Raw genomic sequence first — 25,349 nt, 5'->3', positions numbered from 1 at the left:
GACCGACTACACTCCGTTGAATGGTCACACTTAAGGGATTTCATACAGACTAAACATTTATACTCAATGTTACCCAGCGAAACAACCACAGCAGTAGTACATGTATATGACAGCTTTTATTTTGGATGTTAGCGTTTAAGAATTTCATTTACAGAAACGAAAGTCTGCGCCTTTTTCACAACAGGAATGTTTTGAATGACTGATAAACATATATGGGAGGAATGTTTTGATCGGTAAAATTAATTTGAATTGCCACGGTTCATGGTTTTATCCATACAACAAACGTTAAAAACACTTTGTACGGCATAGTAACAGCTTCAACTTGAATCAATCAATTCTATTGATTCTTGTAAATTTTCAAAAAATTAAAATTACTGTTAAATTACTGGAAGGTAGTACAGAAAAAAAAAAGTAAACGAAAAGAAAGACGGATACAAATAATATCTGAGAAGTTAAATGAGATGAGAAGTAAATATAAGTTGGTGACTGATAAAAATAGTACACTCATTAAAGAAAAGGACTGCTGAACGGCTTTGAGATTGAATGGTGGCACCTTAAGCGTTCATCATTGGAACTCAAAACAGTACAACTCCAATCCATGACCAATTTTACTTTCGGCCGAACCAGCCGACAAGGGAAAAAATCTTGAATAGTTAATATGTCTTAAGTTGACGTGGTCAACAACAGGAAACACACAGGAAGCTTAAGAGTTCCTGTGTCTACAGGAACTAATTCCTAAAAAACGAGGGCGTGATTGGATAACAATAGAACATATATATTCAAAGATTATTTGTAATCTTGGAGATTAGTCCATTTTCAGAGTGAGAAACAATTTATTTATGTGTGTATATCAGATCAGACAGCTTGCATGATTACTGATGTAAGTAAGAAGTAACATGAATACCGTCTTTTCCGATCCCGAAATACTCCCAAATTAATTTATAAGGACGGTTTCTCTTTTTGCCACTACGCATATACGTTCTGTGCATTTCGGCATGGCACCAGGAACCCTAATTTCTTAAGGACGGTGCCTACTAATGGAAATATATTTTTGCGCGTACGCACGGAAGATAGCACTTAAAAAGATAGCTTCCTTAAAATAAAGCTTCTTAGAAGATAGCTTCAAGGGGGCGCTTTTTAAAAGCACCTTAAAAGATAGCTTCAACCTAGCGGCGACTATTGCTTGGTCCTCAGTACAGGGAGCCTACAGAAATTGAGTGCCATGCGTAACCGTTTGAAATATAAGGAAATGTATGGGAATACTGAAAGGGCTCATAGTAACGGTGAATTATTACAAGGAATATCGGCATTTGTAAAAAGCTTACGCTTAACGGTCGCCGTTGTTTCATCCGTTCTCATGTGGCGCAAAACTCTCAATTTTAACGCTATGAATGTTTTTTGCTTGGCCGCTGACTCTTTGTATTGCATTACTTTCTGGTCCTCGATTGTGTTTGGGTGGATAACGTTTTAATGCAATCAAATTAACTAAACAGTGGATCTAAACCTTCAGGTAAGTCGTGTGTGTCGTGTGTGTGGGACGGGGGGGGGGGGGGGGAGGGGGGACTTGGAGGCGCTTTCGAACGCTCGACTTGATTTTTCAAATGAAATACCTCGACGCCTCGGCGCCACAAACTCGGTTTTGGCCTAAAAATAAGGGGGGGAGGGTATCCCCCCGGAGGGTATCCCCCGGGCCCTTTCCGCTCTTAGTCCGACAACAACTGAGTTAGAATGCGCCTTGTATATCTGCCAGTGAAGGCTTAGCGACCTTAGCTTATAATCACAGAGCGAACTTGGTTTCTTGTAATTCCTCTGTTTGAGCAAGAAGGCCTGGCAACTACATTTGCAATTAAGACGTGCACACTGTCAGGTTGAGTCTTTTTATTGCTTGTCTTTGAAACTTCCTGTGATAGATTTAAATAAGGCGTCTACATTTCTATAATTCCTTAAAGTCTTTGTAATTGACCATGTTTTTGATTCCGGCATCTATTTCTATCAACACAGGCTATTAACATGAAACACTTGTCCGAAGTATTATTGGCCGTTTAAGCGATTCATTTGCTATTGATTGAAAGAAGGTGCAAAGTGTTTAGTCACTAAACGACCGGAAATGTCTTTTCCGTTTTTGCGCAGTAACAGTCTCAAAACTTATTCGGTTTAGGAGCTGAGCAAGGGGAGAACACAAGATCGGAAGATTGAAAGAGTTTACACACAAACAACATGCAAGGTAAGAGATAAATTTTTAACTGCGATTGATTAACATATTGGAGCTTTAAAATACCTCCTATTGGTAAGGATATGAAGAAGATTGTTGCACCAACATATGGACAGAGGAGTGAACTCAGGAAACGATTTTAATTTGGTAAACCGGAATGTTTTTAGCATCGACCATGAAACCTCTATAGCATCCAGGATATACTGCAGAATTGAATAAACAAGCAAGCCTGAACATAAGAGGAATTTGCCCTTGTTAGATCATCTTTAGCTGGAATCAGGTATAAACATGTTTACTTTTCTATCCAATACCATTGCAGTTTTCATAAGAATCTGTCCATAAGTCTCTTTACGATACACGATAACGACCGAAACAAGAGTACTGGTGAGGGCCGATTCGCCTTCCACCAATGCGGCCCGGATTCCCGGACTCGGCGTTATCTGTGGGTTGACTTTCTTGTTGGTTCTCGCCGTTACCCGAGACGTTTTTCTCCGGGTACTATCGTTTTCCCCTCTCCTCATGCAGAAACCAACATGTTGGATTCCAATTCGATCTAGATAGTGTCCAAAATTGAATAATACTCTTTAATATTAACAGGGTGATGTATTTCCGTTTTATTTGAAGTATTAAAAGCTAACAATTGTTTGCGTGTTTATAAGGTGTTTACCAGACTTCGTCTTATTCCTACTTATTGTCAGCTTACTGACCGGAAGTTGTAACTCTAACAGCACTACTTCATTTAATGCACTCTGCTACTCTGATTAGAGAACGATAAAAAGATAATCAGCACAGATACCAAAGCATCATGCGTTCAAGTTTCATAATCACTCTATAAAATAAATTGATCTGCATGCTCTTGTTTCCTATAAGGGAAGATTCATCTTATAAGTTTTCTTTACTATAGAAATAGTTTCTTACAAAGTATGCTGGATATTGGTTTACACTAGAAAAGCGGCCAACCGCTGTAAGCCATTGCATTTTGAAGTGCATTCTTCTTGTCCACATCTCCCAGGTAACTCTAATGTACAACAGAACGATTTACAGTGGTTTTTGTTTTCAATTCTGTTTATAGGTAGAGGGCGCTGTGACATGTTTGCTTACACGGTCTTTGTGTTTTGTTACCTTTTCTATGTCAACGGTTCCCCTTTGATCGCAGGTATGGAGCGTCTTTTAAGAGCACATTATTAGCTTTTATCTTTTTCCCGTTAAGGTAACAAACAATAGATAATTGGTTTCCTGTTCGTAAGAGGAGCAGCCGCTGTGAGTAAGTGACTTGGTACGACGTTGTTGCATACGACATGTTGACGACAGGCTAAGGGTACGAATTGTTTCGTGTAAATTAAACCTACAACGTCGCTCGCGACATGTAATATATATCGTAGGATTTTAAAACACCGTAGCACAGTTGTGTACGATTTTTTTACGTGAGGCGAGCAGTGCGTGCTACAGAAATTGCATGAGACAGTTGTAAGGAAATGTTAGTGTTCTGTCCACTGATGGGCAATTAAAACTTCCGATTGAACTGTCACCGACGTGAGAAGATAAGATAAGATAATAAGATAATACTTTATTGAACACTCCCAGATGGGCTTTTCGATGATCAATACATCATGTTTAAAATGAAAATAAGTTAAGAGAAGCCTGCATGGTCTCTACTATCTTGTCATTATTGTTAGAAAAGACACTTTGATCTATATTATTCATTTATTCACCGGTTTTGTGGAAAATAAGGCTTCAAAGTTGTTGCGTCGATTCCCTGTTTCACTGTCAACAAGAAACATACCAGTTCTTACAAGTACGTTTAACTATGAACATGAAATTTCTGATTTGTAGACTATGCTTTGGAGTTCCCAAAGAAAAACGTGACAGATAGGGTAAACATTTGGGGTATGCCTAACATGACGGAGTTCACAGTGTGTTTCTGGATGAAATCGAATGATACCACTGACGGTACACCCTTCAGCTACTCTGTGCCAGCGGCAAATAATGAGATCCTCATCACAAAATACAATTCATTTGATGTGTGGATCGGAAACGAAAAAAGGTAACTTGTGCAGGTCAATAACACCTATAGGCAGATCGTTGTTTACACGTTTAACCTCATTGGAATAGATCAGCGGGAACGACAAAACTAGCTACTAATAATTAAAAGAGCTTGGTAAATTTAACATTTTCTCAAAATTTTAGCGTAGCATGTTAAGTAGATTTTGTGAAACAAGCGTTATAAGTGTCTAGATTTTACACAGAATAAATGGCTGGCTCTTGCCACCCAGCCGTATATATCACACTGATATTGTGAGCGCTCTTTTGCTTTGTTCGTAACTTGTTGCCGGTTTGGTATGTGCTAACGAAGCAAATCTATACAATGACGTCAGCAATGATTATCCTGTGAGTTTTTTTCTTCCGGCAATTACCACCACATAGTATATTCAGTGTCTTGTGAAAGGAATGTAATGTTACATTTTACACGACTTAGTCTACAGCAAGTATATTGGCCTTGGAGATTGAATATTAATAAATTATATAGCTGCCATAAAAACGACCTCCATCCGCTAAGATAGCGAAGTTAAGATAGTCTTAAATGCACACAGGTGTGTACATACATAACTTTTTTTATGTATTTTAGTAGCTATTCAGTTTAAATTGCTCTGCGCATTTCAAAATATTCGAAAGGTACATGCACATTATAAAAGTAATATCATCATCGTCATCATTATCATTGCCATGTTCACTGTCATTTGTTTTGCCTTTGTTATTGCTTATGTTATTATTATTTCATTTATTAGAGCACTATCAGTGTCAGCTAACGACGGCGACTGGCATCAGATCTGCGTATCCTGGGAAAACAATGTTGGCTCACTGGGCTTTTACATAGACGGTGCCTTATCCGCAAACAAGACGAACTTCAAGACAGGTCACGTGATAAGATCTGGAGGATCCCTGGTTTTGGGACAAGAGCAAGATTCTCTTGGGGGCGGCTTCAACTCAGCGAAGTCATTTCAAGGCCTGTTGACTAATCTCAACGTTTGGGATCACGCTATGTCCCCAGATACAATTACAAGAATGTCCAAAAGCTGTCTTTACGAGGAGCAAGCAGGAATCGTTTACAGATGGTCATATTTTAAGTATGGCGTTAGAGGGAGGCCCAGACGTGTTGTTCCGTCGCCTTGCAATGTAGTTGGTAAGTGATTAATGATTCGAGTGTGGATTTGAGAGAAAGATGGAGATAGATAGAGAAGCAAAGTGCAATACAATAGATAAGGCAATGCTGCGATCCTTCGTTCTTGCAATCTAACGTAACATAGAAACTAAGATCACTCAAGGTCGTAATACTTAGCTTATGTCAGAGCATTTGTTCTCGAGTGTACCCTTCCTCGAGACTAAGAAATTGAAAAATACACAGATTCTGGGGAGGCAAAAAAGTTGCTCGTGATTATGAGACCATTTTTCTGTGCCATTATCCCACAGGTGCTAACGAAGGAAGCACATCAAAAACACCTTCGAGTTTTTCTTTAAGATGTGCAATGAAAAGTTCTTCTGCAGTAGTAGCAACCCCAATCTCAACAACTAGATGTATGAGGATAAAGCATAGCTCATCGACGAATCCTTCTGTTTCGAGCAGCGTAAGTTTTTTTACCACTACACCACCACATTCTCCTGGAACAACGTTCGTGGCCAGGTCATCGCAAAGTTTCCAGGTTACTTCCAGCCTGACAGTGGAGCCAAGCACAACCCGCGTGACAACAACCGACCTGGTGGTAGATAGCTCAAACATGAAACTTGCTACTACCATAGCACCACAAAGCACATTTGCAAGTTCCGCTACCCTTGTCGAAACCTCTGGCCTAGTCTCGTCAAGTTTAAGGGAAGATGTACAGGCCAGGACAACTTTGAGAACAGTAAAAATTATGACAAAATCAAGTGAAACAAATGGAGATACCTTATCAACCATCGGTCCTTCTTCTACCATGGCAACTTTGAAAACAGTAAAAATCATAACAACATCAAGTGAAACAAATGGGGATACCTCATCAAACATCAGTCCTTCTTCTGCCACGACAACTTTGAGAACAGTAAAAACCATAACATCATCAAGTGAAACAAATGGAAATACCTCACCAAACATCAGTCCTTCTTCTGCCAGAGCATCACACGCTACAACCAGTGTTCTTGGACCTGGCGATTCTGGTAAGACCTCTAGCAATTTTAACAATTTTTTTATGGACATTTATCCCACTGATACACGACCAAAGTTTACGTATTTAAAATTCATGTAAAAAAAAGGTCCACAAAAATCGTTTGTGGGGGCATTGTGTAAAAGTTTGTTCAATCGGTCTTTGATTTTTTTTTCTTTCCTGTAATCCTTTTTTACAGTTGAACGTTGCGGAATACAATGCACCAACGGACAGAAATGCAGAAAATTTGGAGCATTTCTTTGTCTCTGTGAAAGAGGAAAGAAGGGAACAAACTGCCAGGAAGAAGGTACATTTATCACAAGTAAAATTGTGACTTGTGTCCGCTAAGCAACTTAGCAATTAATCATTCAATCAACCAATCAATCAATCAATCAATCAATCAATCAATCAATCAATTAATCAATCAATCAACCAATCAATCAATCGATCAATAAACTTAGCAATCAATCCACCATTCAACCAATCAAACAACCAACCAATCAATCAATCAATCAATCAATCGATCGATCAGCTGACCGATCGATCAGCTTACATACAGAACTGAAAAGAAAGGTACCGTGGAAGTCTAAATATAACACATTGGGCCTTTAAAGACCCAAAAGATACACGAGGAAAATATCTAACATTTACATAAAAGCAGGCATTACAAGGACAAAATTACTGTTATTAACATTTTAAAGTTATTTCAGTTGAATAAGGGAAGAGTGGTCGAGATTCTGTGACGCACGAAAATTCCTACGCTTATGTCCAGTTGTCTAGTATGTACTAACAGTTCTGTTGAGCTTCTGGGTTCGAATACTAACATCACATGCGTAATTTAAAAATTCAGTGTGTTTGTATGGATTGATGATGAATCAACAATGTGTTGTTCTTACAGACCTACTAGGAAAGATTTTGGTTGTCAGTCTTAAGATTACCAATGCACAATGGAAACCAGAGTATGCGAATATGGACAATCCTGAAACAAGAGAACTTCTTGGTCTCATAAAGAAAGCTGTAAGCTGTTCCTCATTCATTTTGCTAACTATTGAAAAAAGAAAGCGAAATAACTGTACATACAGATACAAGTTCTGGTAGAGGTGCCCCATTTTATATATGGAAGTCAATCATAGCATAAAAAATGTAAATTTTGATGTTCCTGATTGTTGGAAGGAATATTGGAAGGCATTTCAATATTCAGTTGTGTCTGACCGTGTACATTCCTGCCACACACCCTTACAATTAGGAAGACTGAGGTTTCATGTAATCTGGCTCTTCACTTTGTTATACTAAAATAATGTTTTGAGGCAAGAAAACGTAAGGTTGCATGCATGCGATTACATTTGGCATTGACTTGCCTTAAAGACGATGCGTACTTTTGTTAGTGCACATACGTTCTGCGCATCTCATGATACTCGGGTTTCCTGTGGGTGGTGCCTACTAATACAGGGATATTTTGCGCGGTTTAAAACTATGCGGAGAAAGCAGAACTTAGCAAGTGTTCTTGGTATCCGAAAAGAGGTAACCATGCCTCTTTCAGAGATAATAAAGCTTAAATTTGGAATCAAAAAACACCCCATACATTGCTTTAATAATTGTTGCTTAATTATCTCGAAAATACACCCGCTGCTCCCAATTTTCTCTGGCTTCCAGTAGCCCATACTAAGATTTGCTTTTCCCCTGATAGTCATAGACTGTGCAAAAAAAATTCTGCATTAGGATGCACCGTGCTTAATTTTTACTAAGCAAATCTGCACACAGAAAGAAAAAAATCCTTATCTCAGACCAGAACCAAAATAATCACAGCTTCAGCACTTGACTTTGAGAGCCGTGCCTTGGACTGTTAATGACTAGCTACGGTTTCTCAAACTGCTGTAGATTACGGACGAAGCTGGCAACTTCCCGGATATCTTGATCATGGACGTAACAGTCAAGGCATTGAAGTAAGTGCTTAAATCCCATGCATGCAGCTACGTGATTTAATAGGTGGTATCTGGTGCCACTTGTCTTCACTTTCGACTATAGAAGGTGTGAAGAGAAAGGTATTCTAAGGTTTAAATTGATGGCTTATGTTTCTAACTTGAGTAACAGAGATGGAAAAGTAATAAGAAAACTCGCGTTCTACCACTGTGGCTCGGTTTCGAAACACAGGTTAGATGCCATTAATGCCCCGGTTTTTGTCCTCCGCCACAATATATAATTTTGTTAGCACCAGCTACATGTAGGAACTTTGAACAAAGAGCCACTTCAATTTGGTTCCACTCCAAATTTCAAGTTTTATTTATTTCGACTTTGACCTTTTTATAGAAAGGGAAGTGTCACCGCTGACGCAGAGTTGACATTTGGTGAATCTGTTGGAGAGAGCGAGGTTGAGTCTTTAATGAAGGAGATGACAAAAGATGGAAAACTTGGTGATCAGTTTAACGTGGATCCACCAAGAGTTTCGATGGGTGCTTTCTCCGGTAAATCGAATCGAAGATGTAAAGTTGCATGGTTGATTCTTTTGCACAGTTCGTATGTCCTTTTAACTGAAACACCTTAAATTTAAAATATATGTTTAAGCCCCTTAATTGGGCCCGAGTAAATGGTTATTTTGAGGGTTCATTTGGTTCTTCTAAATTAGGCCTAAAAATAAATAGCTATAAAAATGAGCGAAAAAACGGAACGACGTTTCGGCGTCATCCTGGCACCATTTTCAAGTAAAGAGTGGAACAGAAAAGATAATTTATACGTAAAGTAAAGGTGTGAAATAGAATAAATTAAATTTAAAACTAAAAGTAACTGTCCGGTGTTCATTCAGAAGGTGTCATAAAGTGGGAGTTTTGTCCGTTAGACAAATAGTTTTGCACGAATGGAGTCTGACTGGGTGTTTAGACTCGGTCTCTTCTTTCTGATCCAAAGCATTTCGAATATTAAACAATCAAGCTTTCCCTGACATTTCTTTAAGATTGTGAAGTTACTTGTCAGGTCGCCAATTGTGTCGACTTGGTGATTATTCTTTAGGTGTTTCCCGATGGCCGAGAACCGATGTTCATCAATGCGTTGGTGAAGGTGACGGCTGGTATAGCCGACGTAATCTGCATCACACAGATCACATACAAAGTGATACACAACACACTGTTGATTGATCAAGGGTGGCTTAGGCTCCTGCACTTTAAGTTTACGGCTACTGAAAACTGGCTGAAGAATGTGGTCAATTTTGTTGCTTAAGTCAGAAAGATGTTTCTTTACAATGTCAGCTGACCTCTGGTCTTTGAATGGTAAGACTATCCGATGAATGTTTTCAGTTTGAGGCGTCGGTAGCGTGTCTAGCGACGTCACAGAAGTAACGAAGTGGGCGATGGTAGAGTTGATAAGAGAATCTGGGTACTTGAGTTTAGAGAACATTAGTTTGAGGCGTTCACATTCTGTTGTAAATAGATCCCAGGTCGACGACAAGCGAAAGGCACGGTTTAACATTGTCTTGACTAGGGACCTTTTGTAGCGGTTATCAACATGACTCTGATGGTGAAGGAGAAGACCGGTGTTTGTTGGTGTCCGGTAAACACTGGTTACTAGCTTACAGCCTTTCTTAAGAATTTCAATGCCGACAAATGGCAGCTTACCATTAGTCGCGATCTCCATGGTGAAGGAAATGGAAGGGTGACAGTTGTTCAAAGTCACCAGAAAGGCTTCAGCTGTCGGTACATCTTTGACTGCAGCTAGTGTGTCATCCACATAGCGCTTGTAGAAGTCTGGCAATTTGTTCTCGTCTTGTGGTTTTTCTTCGATGGAACAAAGAAAAGTATTAGCCATAAGGGGGCCTAAGGGAGAGCCCATCGCCACTCCGTCAGTTTGCTCGTAAAGCTTACCATTGAATTGAAAAAGCTGGTCCTTTGTTGCTACTGACTGCAGTTCAATCAAATCAGGCTTGCTGATGTTCAGATTGTGTGTTTTGTTGAACCAGTGGTCAACAAAAGCTTTCTCGGCAAGGATCTCGATAGTTTCTTGTAGTGGGACGTTCGTAAATAGAGAAGAGACATCATAGGATACTAGGATGTCAGTCTCATTAAAGCTCAAATCACGAATCTCGTCAGCGAAGGAGAAAGTATCAGATATAGTGTAGCTATTGGTCGACAGAGGTTTAAGTTTATTGTCGAGCCATCTGGCGAGAGCGTAGTTATAGGTACTTGTGGCTGATAGAATGGGCCTCATTGCCAGCTTCTTTCTATGCGTCTTTGGGAGACCATAAAGATGGGCGAGTCGTGATCCTTTCGGGCAAACTGAGTCGGCAATCTGCTTCGGGAGAATTTTCCTAACGACGGATTCGAGATGCTTTTCTTTCATCAGTAAAGGGTGGTAGTGTTTCAGTGGTCGCCCTCGTGTCTTAGGTCTTTCCGAGCTAACGGTGACAAATTTAGCTGTGTCATTTATGGATGCTTCACTCAAAAGGCGAACATATTCTGCCTTATCCATGACAACCACTCCTGTCCCTTTATCAGGTCTCGTGATTACGATGTCATCTCTTCGTTTTAGTTGTTCAATAGCTCGCTGTAGTGCTTTTGGTGGTTTTGGGGCCTTACACTCGATGTAGTTGAGTGCGATCGATCGCAGGGTCGCAGCTGCTAATTCCTTCTTATCGTCAGATAATAAGGGCTCAAGTTTCCAGTAAGCCTTCTCAAAACTAGCTTGTATCTCCATAGGCGAAATGCGTTGTGGGAGAGAGAACTTTAAACCTCGACAAAGCACAAGCTTTTGGAAAAATGAGAGCTTGTAGGCAGAAATGGTCTGGATTTGCTCGTCCACGTCGTAATCTTTGTTTAGTAGGTTCATGATCTTGCTGATATGACCGCTCATCATTTTCTCGTCGTGTTTTTTGCGGAGGTTACCCATAGTTCTTAAGATGCACATGTATTGGATGGCCGAACAGCTCTGGCGTATTTCGTCGTAGATTCTGTTAAGTTCTGTTCTTGTCTTCGTCAAAGATGTACCGACAGCTGAAGCCTTTCTGGTGACTTTGAACAACTGTCACCCTTCCATTTCCTTCACCATGGAGATCGCGACTAATGGTAAGCTGCCATTTGTCGGCATTGAAATTCTTAAGAAAGGCTGTAAGCTAGTAACCAGCGTTTACCGGACACCAACAAACACCGGTCTTCTCCTTCACCATCAGAGTCATGTTGATAACCGCTACAAAAGGTCCCTAGTCAAGACAATGTTAAACCGTGCCTTTCGCTTGTCGTCGACCTGGGATCTATTTACAACAGAATGTGAACGCCTCAAACTAATGTTCTCTAAACTCAAGTACCCAGATTCTCTTATCAACTCTACCATCGCCCACTTCGTTACTTCTGTGACGTCGCGAGACACGCTACCGACGCCTCAAACTGAAAACATTCATCGGATAGTCTTACCATTCAAAGACCAGAGGTCAGCTGACATCGTAAAGAAACATCTTTCTGACTTAAGCAACAAAATTGACCACATTCTTCAGCCAGTTTTCAGTAGCCGTAAACTTAGTGACGATCTTAAAGTGCAGGAGCCTAAGCCACCCTTGATCAATCAACAGTGTGTTGTGTATCACTTTGTATGTGATCTGTGTGATGCAGATTACGTCGGCTATACCAGCCGTCACCTTCACCAACGCATTGATGAACATCGGTTCTCGGCCATCGGGAAACACCTAAAGAATAATCACCAAGTCGACACAATTGGCGACCTGACAAGTAACTTCACAATCTTAAAGAAATGTCAGGGAAAGCTTGATTGTTTAATATTCGAAATGCTTTGGATCAGAAAGAAGAGACCGAGTCTAAACACCCAGTCAGACTCCATTCGTGCAAAACTATTTGTCTAACGGACAAAACTCCCACTTTATGACACCTTCTGAATGAACACCGGACAGTTACTTTTAGTTTTAAATTTAATTTATTCTATTTCACACCTTTACTTTACGTATAAATTATCTTTTCTGTTCCACTCTTTACTTGAAAATGGTGCCAGGATGACGCCGAAACGTCGTTCCGTTTTTTCGCTCATTTTTATAGTTAATTGTATTTCTAAATTTAATCTTATAAAAAATAAATAGCATAACATAAAGTCTAAAATATAGGTTTCTTTGCCACTTATCAGAAAAGTTTAAAATGTTTAATCAATCTCTTTTTGGATGTTCTGTTGTGTAGTATCGCTGTATATTTTTACTTGTTGTTAACTCGTAGAAATAAACAACGATACTACACTACAAAACATCTAATAACACATATACACTCACGGCGTAAAACGTTTGTAGTTAGAGAGGGCATATGAAACCGCGGCAAAAATTATGCAGACATATAGTTTCCATAAGCACTGTAAAAACGAATTCAAAGCTGTTATCCAAAAGGAACCCAGTAGGAGGAAACTCAAGAAACTTGAACACAGGCACGTGATTTAGAATTGTAACAAGCAACAAATCGGGCTTTCGCGCCTTGTTTTCTTATACTATATAATTGTTGTTCGGAAACACCCTTATAGGGCGTGTTCACGGCTGCCATATTGGAGGAGTGAAACAATAGATTCGAATGATTTTCCTTTGGGAAATAAATTTTATGTTTATGCAAATATCTCCTCATTGAATGGCGCCTACAACATGGCCCATCATAAACACAAACTATACTCAGCCTTTTTCGTTGTTTTCGTTGGTTTTAATTACTGTAAGCAAAACGGTGGAATTTTTACGCGTTTAAAATGTAAGTCATTTTTGTTTGGTTATCTTGAACGCAGACGTCTCAACCACTTCTCCAAATATTAAAGAGAAAATGAACATGGCTTTAGTTTATGGACCTGTGATTGGTTTCCTTGCGGTGATGATAATTTCGTTTGCTATTTACGGAATTCGTCGAAGACGTAAGTAAAATAACTAAACTGAAATAGGGAGCTTAAGCAACGACGACGGTGACGGCAGCAAAAACGTCACGTCACTTCTGTTTTAAATGTCAAATGAAGGTGAAACGTCTTGGCGTTGAATTCTTGGACACCAAACCCAAATTTTGAAAAAGAAAGAAAAATCCGTCGTCGCGTGTTTACGTCCTCCCGAACGTCTTTTTTGCTAGTCGTGCAGTGACGGCAAAGAAATTGTTGTTGATTCGCCTTCATCGTTTCTAAAGCTCCCTATTATTTCTTTTTTATCACGGCAGGGATCTAATCCATGACCGTCCGCGTACCGGTGCGATGCTAACCTGAGTAACAGTCCTTCATAAGGGGAAGGGGAGGGAACCAGCCTTGTATTTGGGGAGGGTGTGTGGTAGTAAAATGTGTTGTTAACTGATAACACGGCTACTTGGGTTAAACTAGCAGTAATTATTAAATTCTCAGCCTCGGATATCGTATTTCTAGCGTTCTGATTGGTTCACTAAATCTCGGTTATCAGCTCATATACCGTAGTTTGACCTTATATGGAAAACGAAAGCCCCAGGTGTCGCTAAGCTAATTCTTTTTTTCGGTGGAAAGCAAAAGTTTCTTCGGAAAAATGTAGAAAAAAAAAAGGAAAAGAAAGAAATACCAAACAATGCCATCTCAATATAACAACAACAAAAGCCACAAAGTTCGGTATGACACACTATTTAATGGTACGTATCTCTGAAGCTTCCTTTAAAGTCTTCAAAATTGCAAGATTTTACGATTTTTTAGATCACATAACAACAACAATAACAACCGGTTACCTTCAAAAGTTTCATGATGGCTTGCAAATCCTGGCGGTAAGAGGTTAAAGCCAATCGAAGAGGAAGAGCTTCATGCCTGCCTTTATGTTTTTACGAATTTACGAGGACTTCAGATGGTTCATCTATGAAATCCGTACGAGCGGCGGCCATAATGTTCGTTTCCGTCACTCAGCACCACTCAGCAAAACATTGCGCTAATGTGCACAGCTCTTACGCTTCTCAAATACGCTTGAAGTTTAAAAACTTGCACTGGATGCTTGACTCATGCTTGTCTCAGTGAGGTTGTACCTCGTACACTTGGACTTCCCTGAAGTGTTTTAAATCGTCCGCGAGGAATTCAGTTCAGCATGAAAAAAGCCGTCCTTGCCCTGATCTCTTCCTTCGCTCGGAACCACACAGCAGAACATTTGCTCAAATGTGCACAACTGTTACGCTTCTCGATGAACTGGAACTTCAAAAGCACTTGAATGCTAGTCTCAGAAAGGTTATAATTCGTACATTTAAACGTTTCTTGAATTTTAGATGTCCGACTGTGTCCGATTTTTTTCGCTTTCGATTTTTCATTCAACTCCGTTTGCAAAGCGCTGCGCGTGTCATGTGATCATTAGGTTTCGCGCGCTTTGGTCGGAGTTTGCCTCAACATCCGGTCGTTTAAATTTGAAAGAAATTTTTTCTTAAAATATAAAAATTCAGTAAACTTCAACAGCAATGTCCAAACGCGGAGAATTTAATAAAACAATTATTCCATTCGCGCTTGTTGGATATGAGATTAGTTATAGCCGACTCGGCGCTTCCCGCCTCGTTGGCTATTTACCATCTCATATTCAACGCGCGCTCACGGAATAATTGTTAAATAGCATCCTTGGCAGCATTTATCCCAAGCCCCTTTGTCCTTGATTGTAGGTCAATCTGACATGCTATTTCCTGTAATAATCACTATGATTCATATGCTGCAGTTATGGCAAAACCCTCCGGTCTACAACAAATTAAAACGAGCGTAGAAAATTGATAAAATCTGTGCCATTTAGCCAGGGAACTTTCAAGTCAATAACATTTGGAATCTTTTTTTTTTTTTCTTTTTTGGCTTCTGATTAGACAAGAGTAAATGTTATAATAATGTCTGGAAATAAACTGAAACAAAGAAAACTTCTGCTTCCTTTACAGGTCAAAGAAATAAAAAGGACACTCGGTAAGGCCATCTGGTGAAAGATGTATATACTGTTCAGATTTAAACAAAGCGTTCACACAACTCTTTCACTTAACGTGAACACTAGATATGACGTCCTCTGGGACCGGTTGTTTGAAAGCTTATTAACGCTAATCCCCGCAACCGACGTTTTCATCTCTAAATGTTTTCGAGAGCTAATTTTAAGCTATAATACTAAGTCAGCACTAAAGGATAAAAAAATCTCTTGGAAGAATTAGTCATTAAACTGATTAGCTTAACCGGGCTTTGAACAACTGGGCCTTGGGTGCAAGCTTTATTCTAACAGCCCCAGGCGAGAGAAGGGTGGGGATCTTTTTACCAGTGCATTTGTTATATAGTCAAACACTAGTGAATAAAATATGTGTACTAACAGAAACTATAGGAAATAAAAGTTCGGTGAAGGCCGAGCAAATCCTGCGCAGTTGGGGAAAACCTTAACACTTATGTTAGATCGATAGCTTTACTGTCATTCTTAATAATCACAAAGAGGGGACGCTGACTGGAATCTAATCACGCTTTCTGACTGACCACAGGAGCACTTATTAACAGAAAGAGGGGCCCTTATTGGAAGGAGGGCGTTAAATGTAGCTTGGCTCAATCTGTCTGGGCGTACGTGCTTGCATAAAAGAAGCAATGACTGACCTTCAATGCAGTTGGGAAAGTACATTTGTTTTATGGAGTTTTTTATTTGGGGCTTTCAACTCCCAGTGAACAAATTGTAGTTTTTCGGGGCACACACTGATGGGCCCTTCATATTAAAAGGAATTTACCACAATATAAATAATGGTAGTTATATTTCTTTAGCCTGTAAATAATAATAAAACAATGGGAACTGATTTCAGTGGATTCCACGGGGTGACTCTTTTATCCACTGTTTCCAGATTGAATTGGAATTTGGAAGTGTTGGTTTTTGTGGAGGGAGGAAAACCAGAGTACCCAGAGAAAAACCCTCGGAGCAAGGACGAGAACCAACAACAAACTCAACCCACATATAACGCGGAGACAGCGAATCGAACCTGGGCCACAGTGGTGGGAGGCGAGTGCTCTTAGCGCTCCGCCATCCCTGCCATCCCTCCTGCTATCCCTGCTTCCATCAATCCGCCATCCCTGATCCCTGCTCTGTAAAGACATGAACATTTTATTTCCACTCATTGTTTTCTCTTCCACTGTAGACGGAATTCAAACCGGAGACCTTATGAAGAAGCTAACGAAGGTTACGAAGTGAGTTGAACCTCAATTGAAAGGCCGCGTTTTAGTGGGGTTGAATATAGTTCAAACCCCCAGAGAACCTGAAAAGTGCAATGGCCAATAGACAGAGTCGAATGGCCAAAAAACTAGCGGAGGGTATATGCTTTTTATATTTAAGTTGAACTGTATTCGGCACAAATGAAACGCAACGTATAGATTTATTAGGCACAAAAAACTTAATGCCTATGACTTCTGTGAACTTAGCAAGGACCACTTCTACAAAAAAGGACCAATTTGTAGTTGGATCTTCCTGTAGATCAGGATTGACAATGGACTAAATTGAGCAACTTGAAAGATGATAGACTGATCGACGAAAAGTACCCTTCGAAGCGCGTTCATTGAAAAAACAAGCAAGCGAACATATTTGATATCGGTATAAGATAGTGTAAGACGGACCTTTTCACTAGTCGCTAATAGGGATATTAAAGCGAGCGATCGAGTTCCCAGAAGCTTTAAACATCCAGTAAGAAAAACAAGGGACAACTAGCAGTGAGAAGATCGAGAACTCCGCTTCAAGAACTTGATGGGGGTAACAGTAATGGCTCTCGTAGATCCAAACCTTAATCTTGGCGTGGTGTACTGATCTCTCTTTTCAGAATGCCGTCCTTGAAATTGAAATGGCCAATGTAAGGAACGACACTGTTCATAATCAAGTGCCTGTGAGGCACCTAATATTGAGTGACGTTCCAAGGTCCCCGGCAGATGAAGAAGAAACGACAGTTGATGGAACCGAGGATTATCTAGAAATCATCGAATACGCTCCGACTCGACCAACATTGCAATCTTGGGAAATTCCAAGACAAAATGTGACCATTGAGAAACACATCGGTAAAGGAGCTTTTGGGCAAGTTGTTCAAGGCAAAGTGATGTCTCTTCAGGAGGGGGGAGGGGCAACTACAGTGGCCATCAAAATGCTGAAAGGTAATGTAATAACGAAATAAAACTGGAATTCCAAAATTTTACTTGGGCCATGGTATATTGTAATTTTGAATATAATAAAAAACAAATTTTGAATCGCGGGCTATTTCTCCTTCTACTTGCAACGTGATGATGATGGAAGCGCTCGAAGACAAGTTAAAGGACACATGTTACACACTGCAACGTCTCTCGCAGTGTTGCTGAGATTAGATGGCTCGTATAAAATTTCCTCAACATAATATTTCGTTGTGAGACAAATATTGAAAAGCGCAATTTTGTTTCGCAATTTTTCTAACAACAGTGTTCATTGCAAGATGCGGGAGAAATCCTCTATTTTAAAAGTAACTTTAAAGGCAAAATTAAGCTGTAGGATGTCTGGTTATGACTACGGCAGGTGAGACTTTATTAAGGGCACGCTGTTCGCGTTGTGTTTTCCACTATCTTCATTCAATGTAATTCTGTGCCTGAGGGATGATTTTTAGGGAAGGTCTTGAGCTACACATAACAAAGCTAGAATGCTCGCCTTAGCGGGTAAATCTTCATTTATTTAAAAGTCACGCGCACAACTTACTGGGAATGACGAACCATCTAAGTCAGCCTCAAGCCTCAAGCTGGTTGCTTGCGAGAGATTGAGGACTAAATTTTAATTAAATTGTGCTTAATTTGACATTTGGAAACATTAACACCCTTAGATAACGCCCTCGAGGAAGAAAGGAAAGACTTGTTATCAGAACTTGAAGTGATGAAGCAGCTCCAACCTCATCCACATGTAATCAAACTACTGGGATGCGTCACTAAATCTGGTACAAAAATGTTCAATAATAATCTTATCTTTTTTGTTTGTTTGTTTGTCTTTTTTTGATAAAGACATGCTGGGCTTAGTGTAATAATGTTATCCAATGTCGTTGTAGAAAACATTTCAGCCAGTGTTATTCCAGTTTCTTGTACTGACATGCTGAGTCTGCATGTAAATTAATTTACATATCAAGAGTCGATAACTATTGTCATCTGAGCTCTGACGACACAGAATCAATAACCTCTACAATACGGACACATCTGTAACAAGGAGTCCTGGTTTCGTCCCTTTGTTGTCTGTATAAGAGAAATTCAGCTGTAACAACTTCAACTAATTTGAAAGTCAGCTTCTTCTTCTTCTTCTTCTTCTTCTTCTTCTTCTTCTTCTTCTTCTTCTTCTTCTTCTTCTTCTTCTTCTTCTTCTTCTTCTTCTTCTTCTTCTTCTTCTTCTTCTTTTTCTTCATTTCTTACGGCTATGATTACCGAGAACAGGTTCACAGTTTCCAACTTTTGAACTCTTTTCTTGAAATTACAGATCCGTTGCTTGTAATAATTGAGTATGTCCCGTATGGTGATCTGTTGGGTTACTTGAGGAAAAGCCGAGGATTACGTGACATGTACTTCAACAACCCGGATGTCACGCCGCAAACTAATTTAACGTCACAACAGCTGATGAAGTTCGCGTGGCAAATTGCTGATGGGATGCGCTACTTGTCGTCAAGGAGCGTAAGTTCGGTCCACATGCATTTGTTTGTTTTTTGCTAAGTAATATCCAAAAGCTTCGTAAAAAAACATTAAAAACATATAAACTGTGCATCATAGGAATGTGGCTGGTAGACACTGTCGTCCATAAAAAATGCTTGAAACGTTAGCTCGGATCTGCTTTTGGAGTAAAAATAACAAGCTTTCATCATAAGAAACCTGAATAAGGTATTCTTGGGTGGCAATAAAAGCTTTAAGGTTTAAGCATCTATTAGTCTCCACGAACTGCACAGTTCTATAATAGCCATTTTGGTTCTCAGTTATTTAAGCCGTTAATAATTACTCTAACTTCTTAATTGAAGTACTAGTGCTACGTGCCATCAGTAAGAAGAACCGTCGACTCCGGCCGCCACCGAAGAAGCGTCGCTGGAAGACGACGCCGTCCTACTCGATCAGCAGCTTTGCTTCTTGGGTCCGCTAATGTAAAGTTGAGATCAATGCAATCGTCTTTAATATTCTTAATACATTAAGCTTCACGCATCTAACCTTTCTCGATCTTTCCTGTGGTACATAGTCTAGTGCGATTCGCGGAAGACGCTTATTGGTTATTCTCAGCACGTAGCAGAGCCACTTAAGAGGCTTTTTGTTGATTTGAAGGAAGGACTTAAGTGCAGCGTGAGGGCGAAGGAAGGGGGGGGGGGGGTGGGGGGGTGGAGGGAGGAAACCGGGGTCGCCACCATGTAGAACTTATTAAGGACGAAAATGAAGAGTTATTAGAGGTGGGACACTTCACAGTATTCTTAAATAAACTCTTTTGCTTCTGTATTGATAGATTATTCATCGCGACCTTGCTGCGCGTAACGTTTTGGTCGGGGAGCAGGAAATTTGTAAAGTGACCGACTTTGGAATGGCCAGGGACGTTCATCAGGAGGATATTTACCAGGCAAAATCCAAGGTTCAAGTTATTATAGTATTTACCACTATCCTAAACAGCCAGCTGATGTTGCGTGTACCGTAGGTTTTCACCGTCGTCTAACGAGAATACTCGAATCCAACCAGTAGACAGCGATTGATGTTTTTCGATTGAGGCATTCATTTTTATATATATATAGACGAGCTTTTCAGTCAATGACACAAGCATACTGGTTAAAAAGAATATTCTAGTTCTCCCACAGTTAAAGTTTATCATTGTTTTAAATAATTATTTCTAAACTGGTAAAATTTTTTGTCCACCTTTCGTTAGGGTCGAGTGCCAGTGAAATGGACGGCACATGAATCTCTTTTTTATGGAGTCTACACCACGAAGAGTGACGTGTAAGTACGCACTGAAACTGAGCAAATGACTAAACTTAGGCGTAAAATGGGAAAGAGGCCACTCTTATTTTCTTCTTCATAGTTAATTGATGGCAATGGTTATGAAACCTGACAAACTTCTTTGTTATATGTTTTTGTTTGCCTTTTCGGCCTTGACCCTGCACAAACAACAATAGAATTTGGAATGTGTTTGAGCAACTGACCAATCGAAATGGTTTTGTTAAGATATTCAACTGTAGTGTGAACGTTAAAACAAAGGATTGTGCTGAGTCGCGGCCCTTCCAACATAAACTGCAGCACCATTGTTTTCATGGCTAGGTTTCATAACCAGTCCCTCAAGTCACTATGGTTCAAGTTATACTGGCAACATTTTCTTGAAACTTGTCGCGCAACAATTTTTGCGTTGCAACTTGTGATTGTTTGTTTCCCGTATTACCACCTCCTTCTTTTTTGCAGCAAATTTTTCTGTCGCGGAAAGTAGACGCCCCTTCTACTTGTTCCAACAAGAAAATTTGTTGCGGAGGTGGTAATATGCGGAGCAACAGGCAATCGCAATTTGCAATGCAACATTTGTTGCGCGACAATTTACAAGAAAATGTTGTCCGTATGCCTTGGCCTTTAGTTAAAAATAAACGTTGAAAACGATGTTATAAAAAGGGGATGCCGGTTTCTGTAGCATGATTCAATCCAAATATCATTTGTTTCTACACAGATGGAGTTACGGAGTCGTGCTGTACGAGATATTTACCATAGGTATGTCACAGCGCATGCGCTAGCAAAGTAATTTCAATGCCGTTATGCACTTGTAAGGGTTCACTGAAATAAAGCGAAGGTACAGTTTGCAGAGTCCTTCCCCTCTATGCCCCCCCTAACCTCCAACAAAAAAAAGCTTAAGTGGGAGAAATAACACTGGGTGAAAAATTAGATTTGACTCGAGATGAATGCTGTGTAAATATGAGTCAAATATGACATTTGTCATATTTGTCCATATTTAATTGACAGACAAATATGGTATTTATCCTTGAGATAAATAGGATAATGATGCATTTGCTCCAATGACAAATATGACCAAATGTGATGTATATCTAAGACAAATATCACATTTGTTCCGTTTAAATACAGACAAAGGTGTTTAAAGATGACATTTGATGTGGGCAAATGTGGATCTTACGTCATCTTCAAACTAGGGGAATATATATAGGATTGAATATCTATTATTACTACAGTTGAACTCTGCTATTTCAAACTCTCAGGGGAAACGAAAAATAGTTTAAATTAGTTGGAGTTTGAAATAGCTGATAGTAAATGGCTGAAGGGCGGATCCAAAGGAAATGGTTTTGAGTTCAACTTAAAGAGGAAATTGAAATAACCGAGGCTGTTCGAATTAGCCAATTCCAATTGTATCTTTGTAAATATGAATTTTTGCTTTCATCATGAATATGATAGATATCATGCTGTGATGCATGTGTGAATACTGTTATTTGAAGAGACAAGTATTCTAATTTTATGATCCATTTAGTACCATTGCTAATAATCGATGTACAGTATACTATTTCCAAGGAAAATAAATTTTGTGGAAGTGAATTTGATACTGATATTTTTATTTTCTGCTTTTATAAAAGGAGGGGGCTTCAACCACCCAATCCACCACCCCTAAATCTTCCCCTGTAGTGTTACAAAGAGGGGAAACTAAAACAGGCCCTGGAGATAAGTGGGAGTGCTACTAAAACAAAAATTTATGGAGAGATAGATTCATCAGAGCATTGGCTTGTGCATTTCATTGTGTAAAACATTTGTCTGGTGTGTCTTACATAAACAGTATTTGTCCCGCATTTATCAGGGACAAATATGAAAACATATTTGTCCCACATTTGTTGTCTTCACAACCCGGACAAATATAACATCAGATTTGTCTCATATTTGTCTTAAAGCCAAATATGATCAAATCCATTATTTCATCCAGTGTAAAATAAGTTCATTAATGCGAACTTTGTGACATGTGACTGTGGAACAAAGTCATGTCTTCGTACGCAAGCATTCTTAAAATATGATGTCGGTTTGACTAAGGATTAATGTCCGAAACATCAGCACTCAAATCCTTTACGGTGGCCAGTTTACCTTTAGTTATCAAACCAAACATTCTTTTCTACTCCCCACCAACCCACAACCGCAGCTTCTTTAAACCTACTCCCTTATCCACCTGTTACAATCTGAGTCTGCTTGATTATCCTGTCGTACGCAACTGGAGCTGTTCAGTATTGTTTTTGTTGTTATGGTATAAATTATTTTTCTTTTCACAAAAGACGGACATTTAACAAAACTCACTAGCAACTCTAACCAAAGAGCTTATCAAGGCCGCTCAAATTAACTCTGGTTACCTTCAGTGACACTCAAACTCAAGTCCAACTTTTATTCAGAAGGTTGCCTATTGGGGTTCGCTTGCATAAAGCATCTCAAAATAAGTCTGAGTTTTCTGCTGTTGTCCTTGCCCTCGGAAGGTTTAAAAGGATTGTTCCCTGTCTTTAGTTGCCCTCCTTCAGCCGAGTGATTCACATAACACTCGAGAAATTCCTTCGTAAAGAAGAGAATGATGACAGGAAACGTCCACTAAATATCTTTAGATGCCTTATGTAACCCAGTACAGACTGCTGACTTTTACCTTACCGAATTAGGCCAGTAAGAATTTTCAACCACTCCAAAGGGAAATTTCCTCTCAGCATATACTTCTTTACGAGAACAATAGGTCCCTCTGGAACGCAAAATAGCAAATGGTTCCTCACTGAGCCGGTTATGGATATATTCTTTATTTCCAACCTCTATTTTTTAGGGGGCTCTCCCTATCCACGAACTCCACCCAAAAGAATGCCTGATTTACTCATTCAGGGCTACAGGATGCAGAAACCAAATCACGTTGATGACGCTCTGTAAGTACAGCGACTTCTGTTTTCATAACTTATATTCGGGTACAAGACGTTGAGTAGCGTAACATGCCCGGAAATGAACATGTCTCGGAACCTTTTTTTTTTTTTTTTTTTTTGCGGTCACCGTTACACGAAGTAAAATCGACTTCTACTTCTCGGAACCATGGCGGGAACAACAAAATTGCAAAAAGTGGTCAAAATACATAACCCTACAGGTTACTTTCATGGTAGAGATGATAGCACTTTTTCGAACTGTGTCTGCTGTCACGGACTAATTTTGGAATCATGTTTATTGTGGGAATAAAACCAAGCAAATCAATAATGTACCGCCGTAAGATACCACCTCAACAGGATTGGGCACTCTGAGAAAGACACTTTCCTCTGACAATAAATTTTTGAATTGTATACCGCGATCGTCTTCTCTTTAGAAACCTTTGTCAAGGGTGCCCGAGTTCAACTCGACGACCTTAAAATGATACAGATCGCTATCATCAGAAACATAATGATGCTCAGTAGCTTTCATTTGAATGAAATAGATTATTCACAATTTTTGATTATTATGAAAAAAAAGTTGTATTTTATTTAAGGACGGTGCCTCCTAGTAAACGTTTTTTTTGTTTTGTTTTGTTTTGTTTTTTGTTTTTTTGCGCAGTTTGTTTCTGTGCTGTAAACGATCTTGGCAGGGGTTACTGGTCTCCAAAACATCATAATCATCATCATCATTATTATTTTTATACCATGCAGAGGAACTTGTCGTTTAATGGTCACACTTTGGAACATCTCCAATCTACAGGATTGGGGCGAGTTCTGCCAAATGGAACATTCTCTTAAACAGGACGTTCCGGTATAAAAGGGGCCTGTCCAGGTCGTTCAGTTCATCTTCAGTTGTCAATCAACCGTCAGAGCGTAAACAACTGACAAACAAAATGTGTCTTTTTCTTCGGCTTTTACCGATAAAATTGGTTTAGTTTTCAGAGTAACCCTTGTTAAACAAATAAGAACTTGCTGTGGTGATATTTTATAAAATTTTGAGGCATATTTTTTCGAGGACGCTTGAGTCAACAACATTTCACGACTGAAAGGGGGCCTAAATTTGCATCTCTCGTCCACAAAGGCATGAAATGAAGGAAGGGTTTGCCCTTTTATAGCGAAAATTCTTGTTTAACGTTAAGCATATACACATTAAAGCTATCAGAATCTGACCGTTACAATAAATTAAGCCTTGATTACGGTGTTCCTTGCATGTCATTCATGAAAAAATCACCTTCTTGCTTTTCAGTTACAACATTATGATGCAGTGTTGGCAAGAAAATCCCGATGATCGTCCAACGTTTGAAATCCTTAGAGACGAATTGAAAGACATGGAAAACAAGCATAAGGTAAAAACAAACAGTTAATCGAAGGTCAATAAATCCCATATTGGTTTGTTTGTTATGTTTCTGTCTCGTGATAAAGCCGTAAATTGTAGTTTACTTGGAGGTCATGTTTAAAAGAAATGATTTCTAATAGTCGCAGTGACTAACTATAGGTAAATTTGCAGTTCTAGTTAATTAGATGTCACTAAACAAAGTGCATTCTAATTGGTTGTTTTGCTGTATATAATAACCAACTAAATAGACCATTTCCGAGTTGCTTTGAACCTCATCATGAAAGCGAGGCTTCGTGTTTAGTTTTTATTATGAATTTAAGTTCCATTCAAATACAAACAAAACCAATTTTCATGTTGAAAGCTTTGCACTTAGACTAGCTTTTATAAATGAACTCGGAAACGATCTATTAAACTTAGTGCTTAACTAATAATTCTTTTACTTTCACAGACACTAATCAACATGCAAGTGTACGAAGGGAACCTATACGAAAACTTGGACGATTTATTCGTCTGAAGCCACATTATAAGAAATACATGAATTTGATAATACTCATGTTGTCGATGAATTTGTTGAATTAGTTGGGTTGCACAATTTATTGTCGACTCTTTTGATTAACCTGTTTGCAAAAGAAATTAAGAGACTTGGCCTGGATGTAGAATTGAAAAACTAAATCATAAGATAATAGGATAAGATAGCGGCCCTCGGTATCTGAGGATTTCCTGACAGTCGTATTCAGTCTAAATCACCCAGTCTTGACAGATTTACGACTTCACTGCAAAAAAAAGGTGGCACAAAAATTCTTCAGTTT

The 25,349-nt window shown here is 39.3% G+C and overlaps 2 protein-coding genes across 2 annotated transcripts; one reads left to right on the top strand and one right to left on the bottom strand.

Annotated features, from left to right (window-relative positions):
- Nucleotides 1-2,162: 2,162 nt before the first annotated feature.
- On the top strand, nucleotides 2,163-25,272 carry LOC146470847 (uncharacterized). Its single transcript, XM_085121557.1, has 21 exons — nucleotides 2,163-2,224; nucleotides 3,285-3,368; nucleotides 4,046-4,256; nucleotides 4,999-5,393; nucleotides 5,681-6,400; nucleotides 6,587-6,694; nucleotides 7,286-7,404; nucleotides 8,266-8,330; nucleotides 8,695-8,849; nucleotides 13,129-13,251; nucleotides 15,231-15,255; nucleotides 16,446-16,494; nucleotides 17,118-17,442; nucleotides 18,132-18,242; nucleotides 18,770-18,960; nucleotides 19,769-19,891; nucleotides 20,180-20,250; nucleotides 20,963-21,003; nucleotides 23,078-23,174; nucleotides 24,451-24,550; nucleotides 24,989-25,272. Exons 1-21 carry the CDS (start codon nucleotides 2,218-2,220, stop codon nucleotides 25,052-25,054), a joined length of 3,186 nt encoding a protein of 1,061 aa, XP_084977683.1. The 5' UTR covers nucleotides 2,163-2,217; the 3' UTR covers nucleotides 25,055-25,272.
- LOC146470848 (uncharacterized) lies at nucleotides 9,184-11,331 on the bottom strand. Its single transcript, XM_085121565.1, has one exon. The coding sequence runs from the start codon at nucleotides 11,275-11,277 to the stop codon at nucleotides 9,217-9,219; it is 2,061 nt and encodes a 686-aa protein (XP_084977691.1). The 5' UTR covers nucleotides 11,278-11,331; the 3' UTR covers nucleotides 9,184-9,216.
- Nucleotides 25,273-25,349: the final 77 nt, after the last annotated feature.

This window comes from Pavona decussata, unplaced genomic scaffold (assembly GCF_977016875.1).
Source record: "Pavona decussata unplaced genomic scaffold, jaPavDecu1.1 SCAFFOLD_110, whole genome shotgun sequence".
In the NCBI taxonomy this organism is placed as follows: Eukaryota; Metazoa; Cnidaria; class Anthozoa; order Scleractinia; family Agariciidae; genus Pavona; species Pavona decussata.
Note: the sequence above shows the minus strand (reverse complement) of the source record. Positions and strands in the feature narration are given on the sequence as shown.

Bases quoted from the DNA above. Each gene is read 5' to 3' on its own strand.
- LOC146470847 (XM_085121557.1), top strand. The intron at 6,401-6,586 runs GTAAGACCTCTA...CCTTTTTTACAG, and splicing joins TCTTGGACCTGGCGATTCTG to TTGAACGTTGCGGAATACAA. The intron at 19,892-20,179 runs GTTCAAGTTATT...ACCTTTCGTTAG, and splicing joins TTTACCAGGCAAAATCCAAG to GGTCGAGTGCCAGTGAAATG.
- LOC146470848 (XM_085121565.1), bottom strand. From the start codon at position 11,277: ATGTGCATCTTAAGAACTATGGGTAACCTCCGCAAAAAACACGACGAG.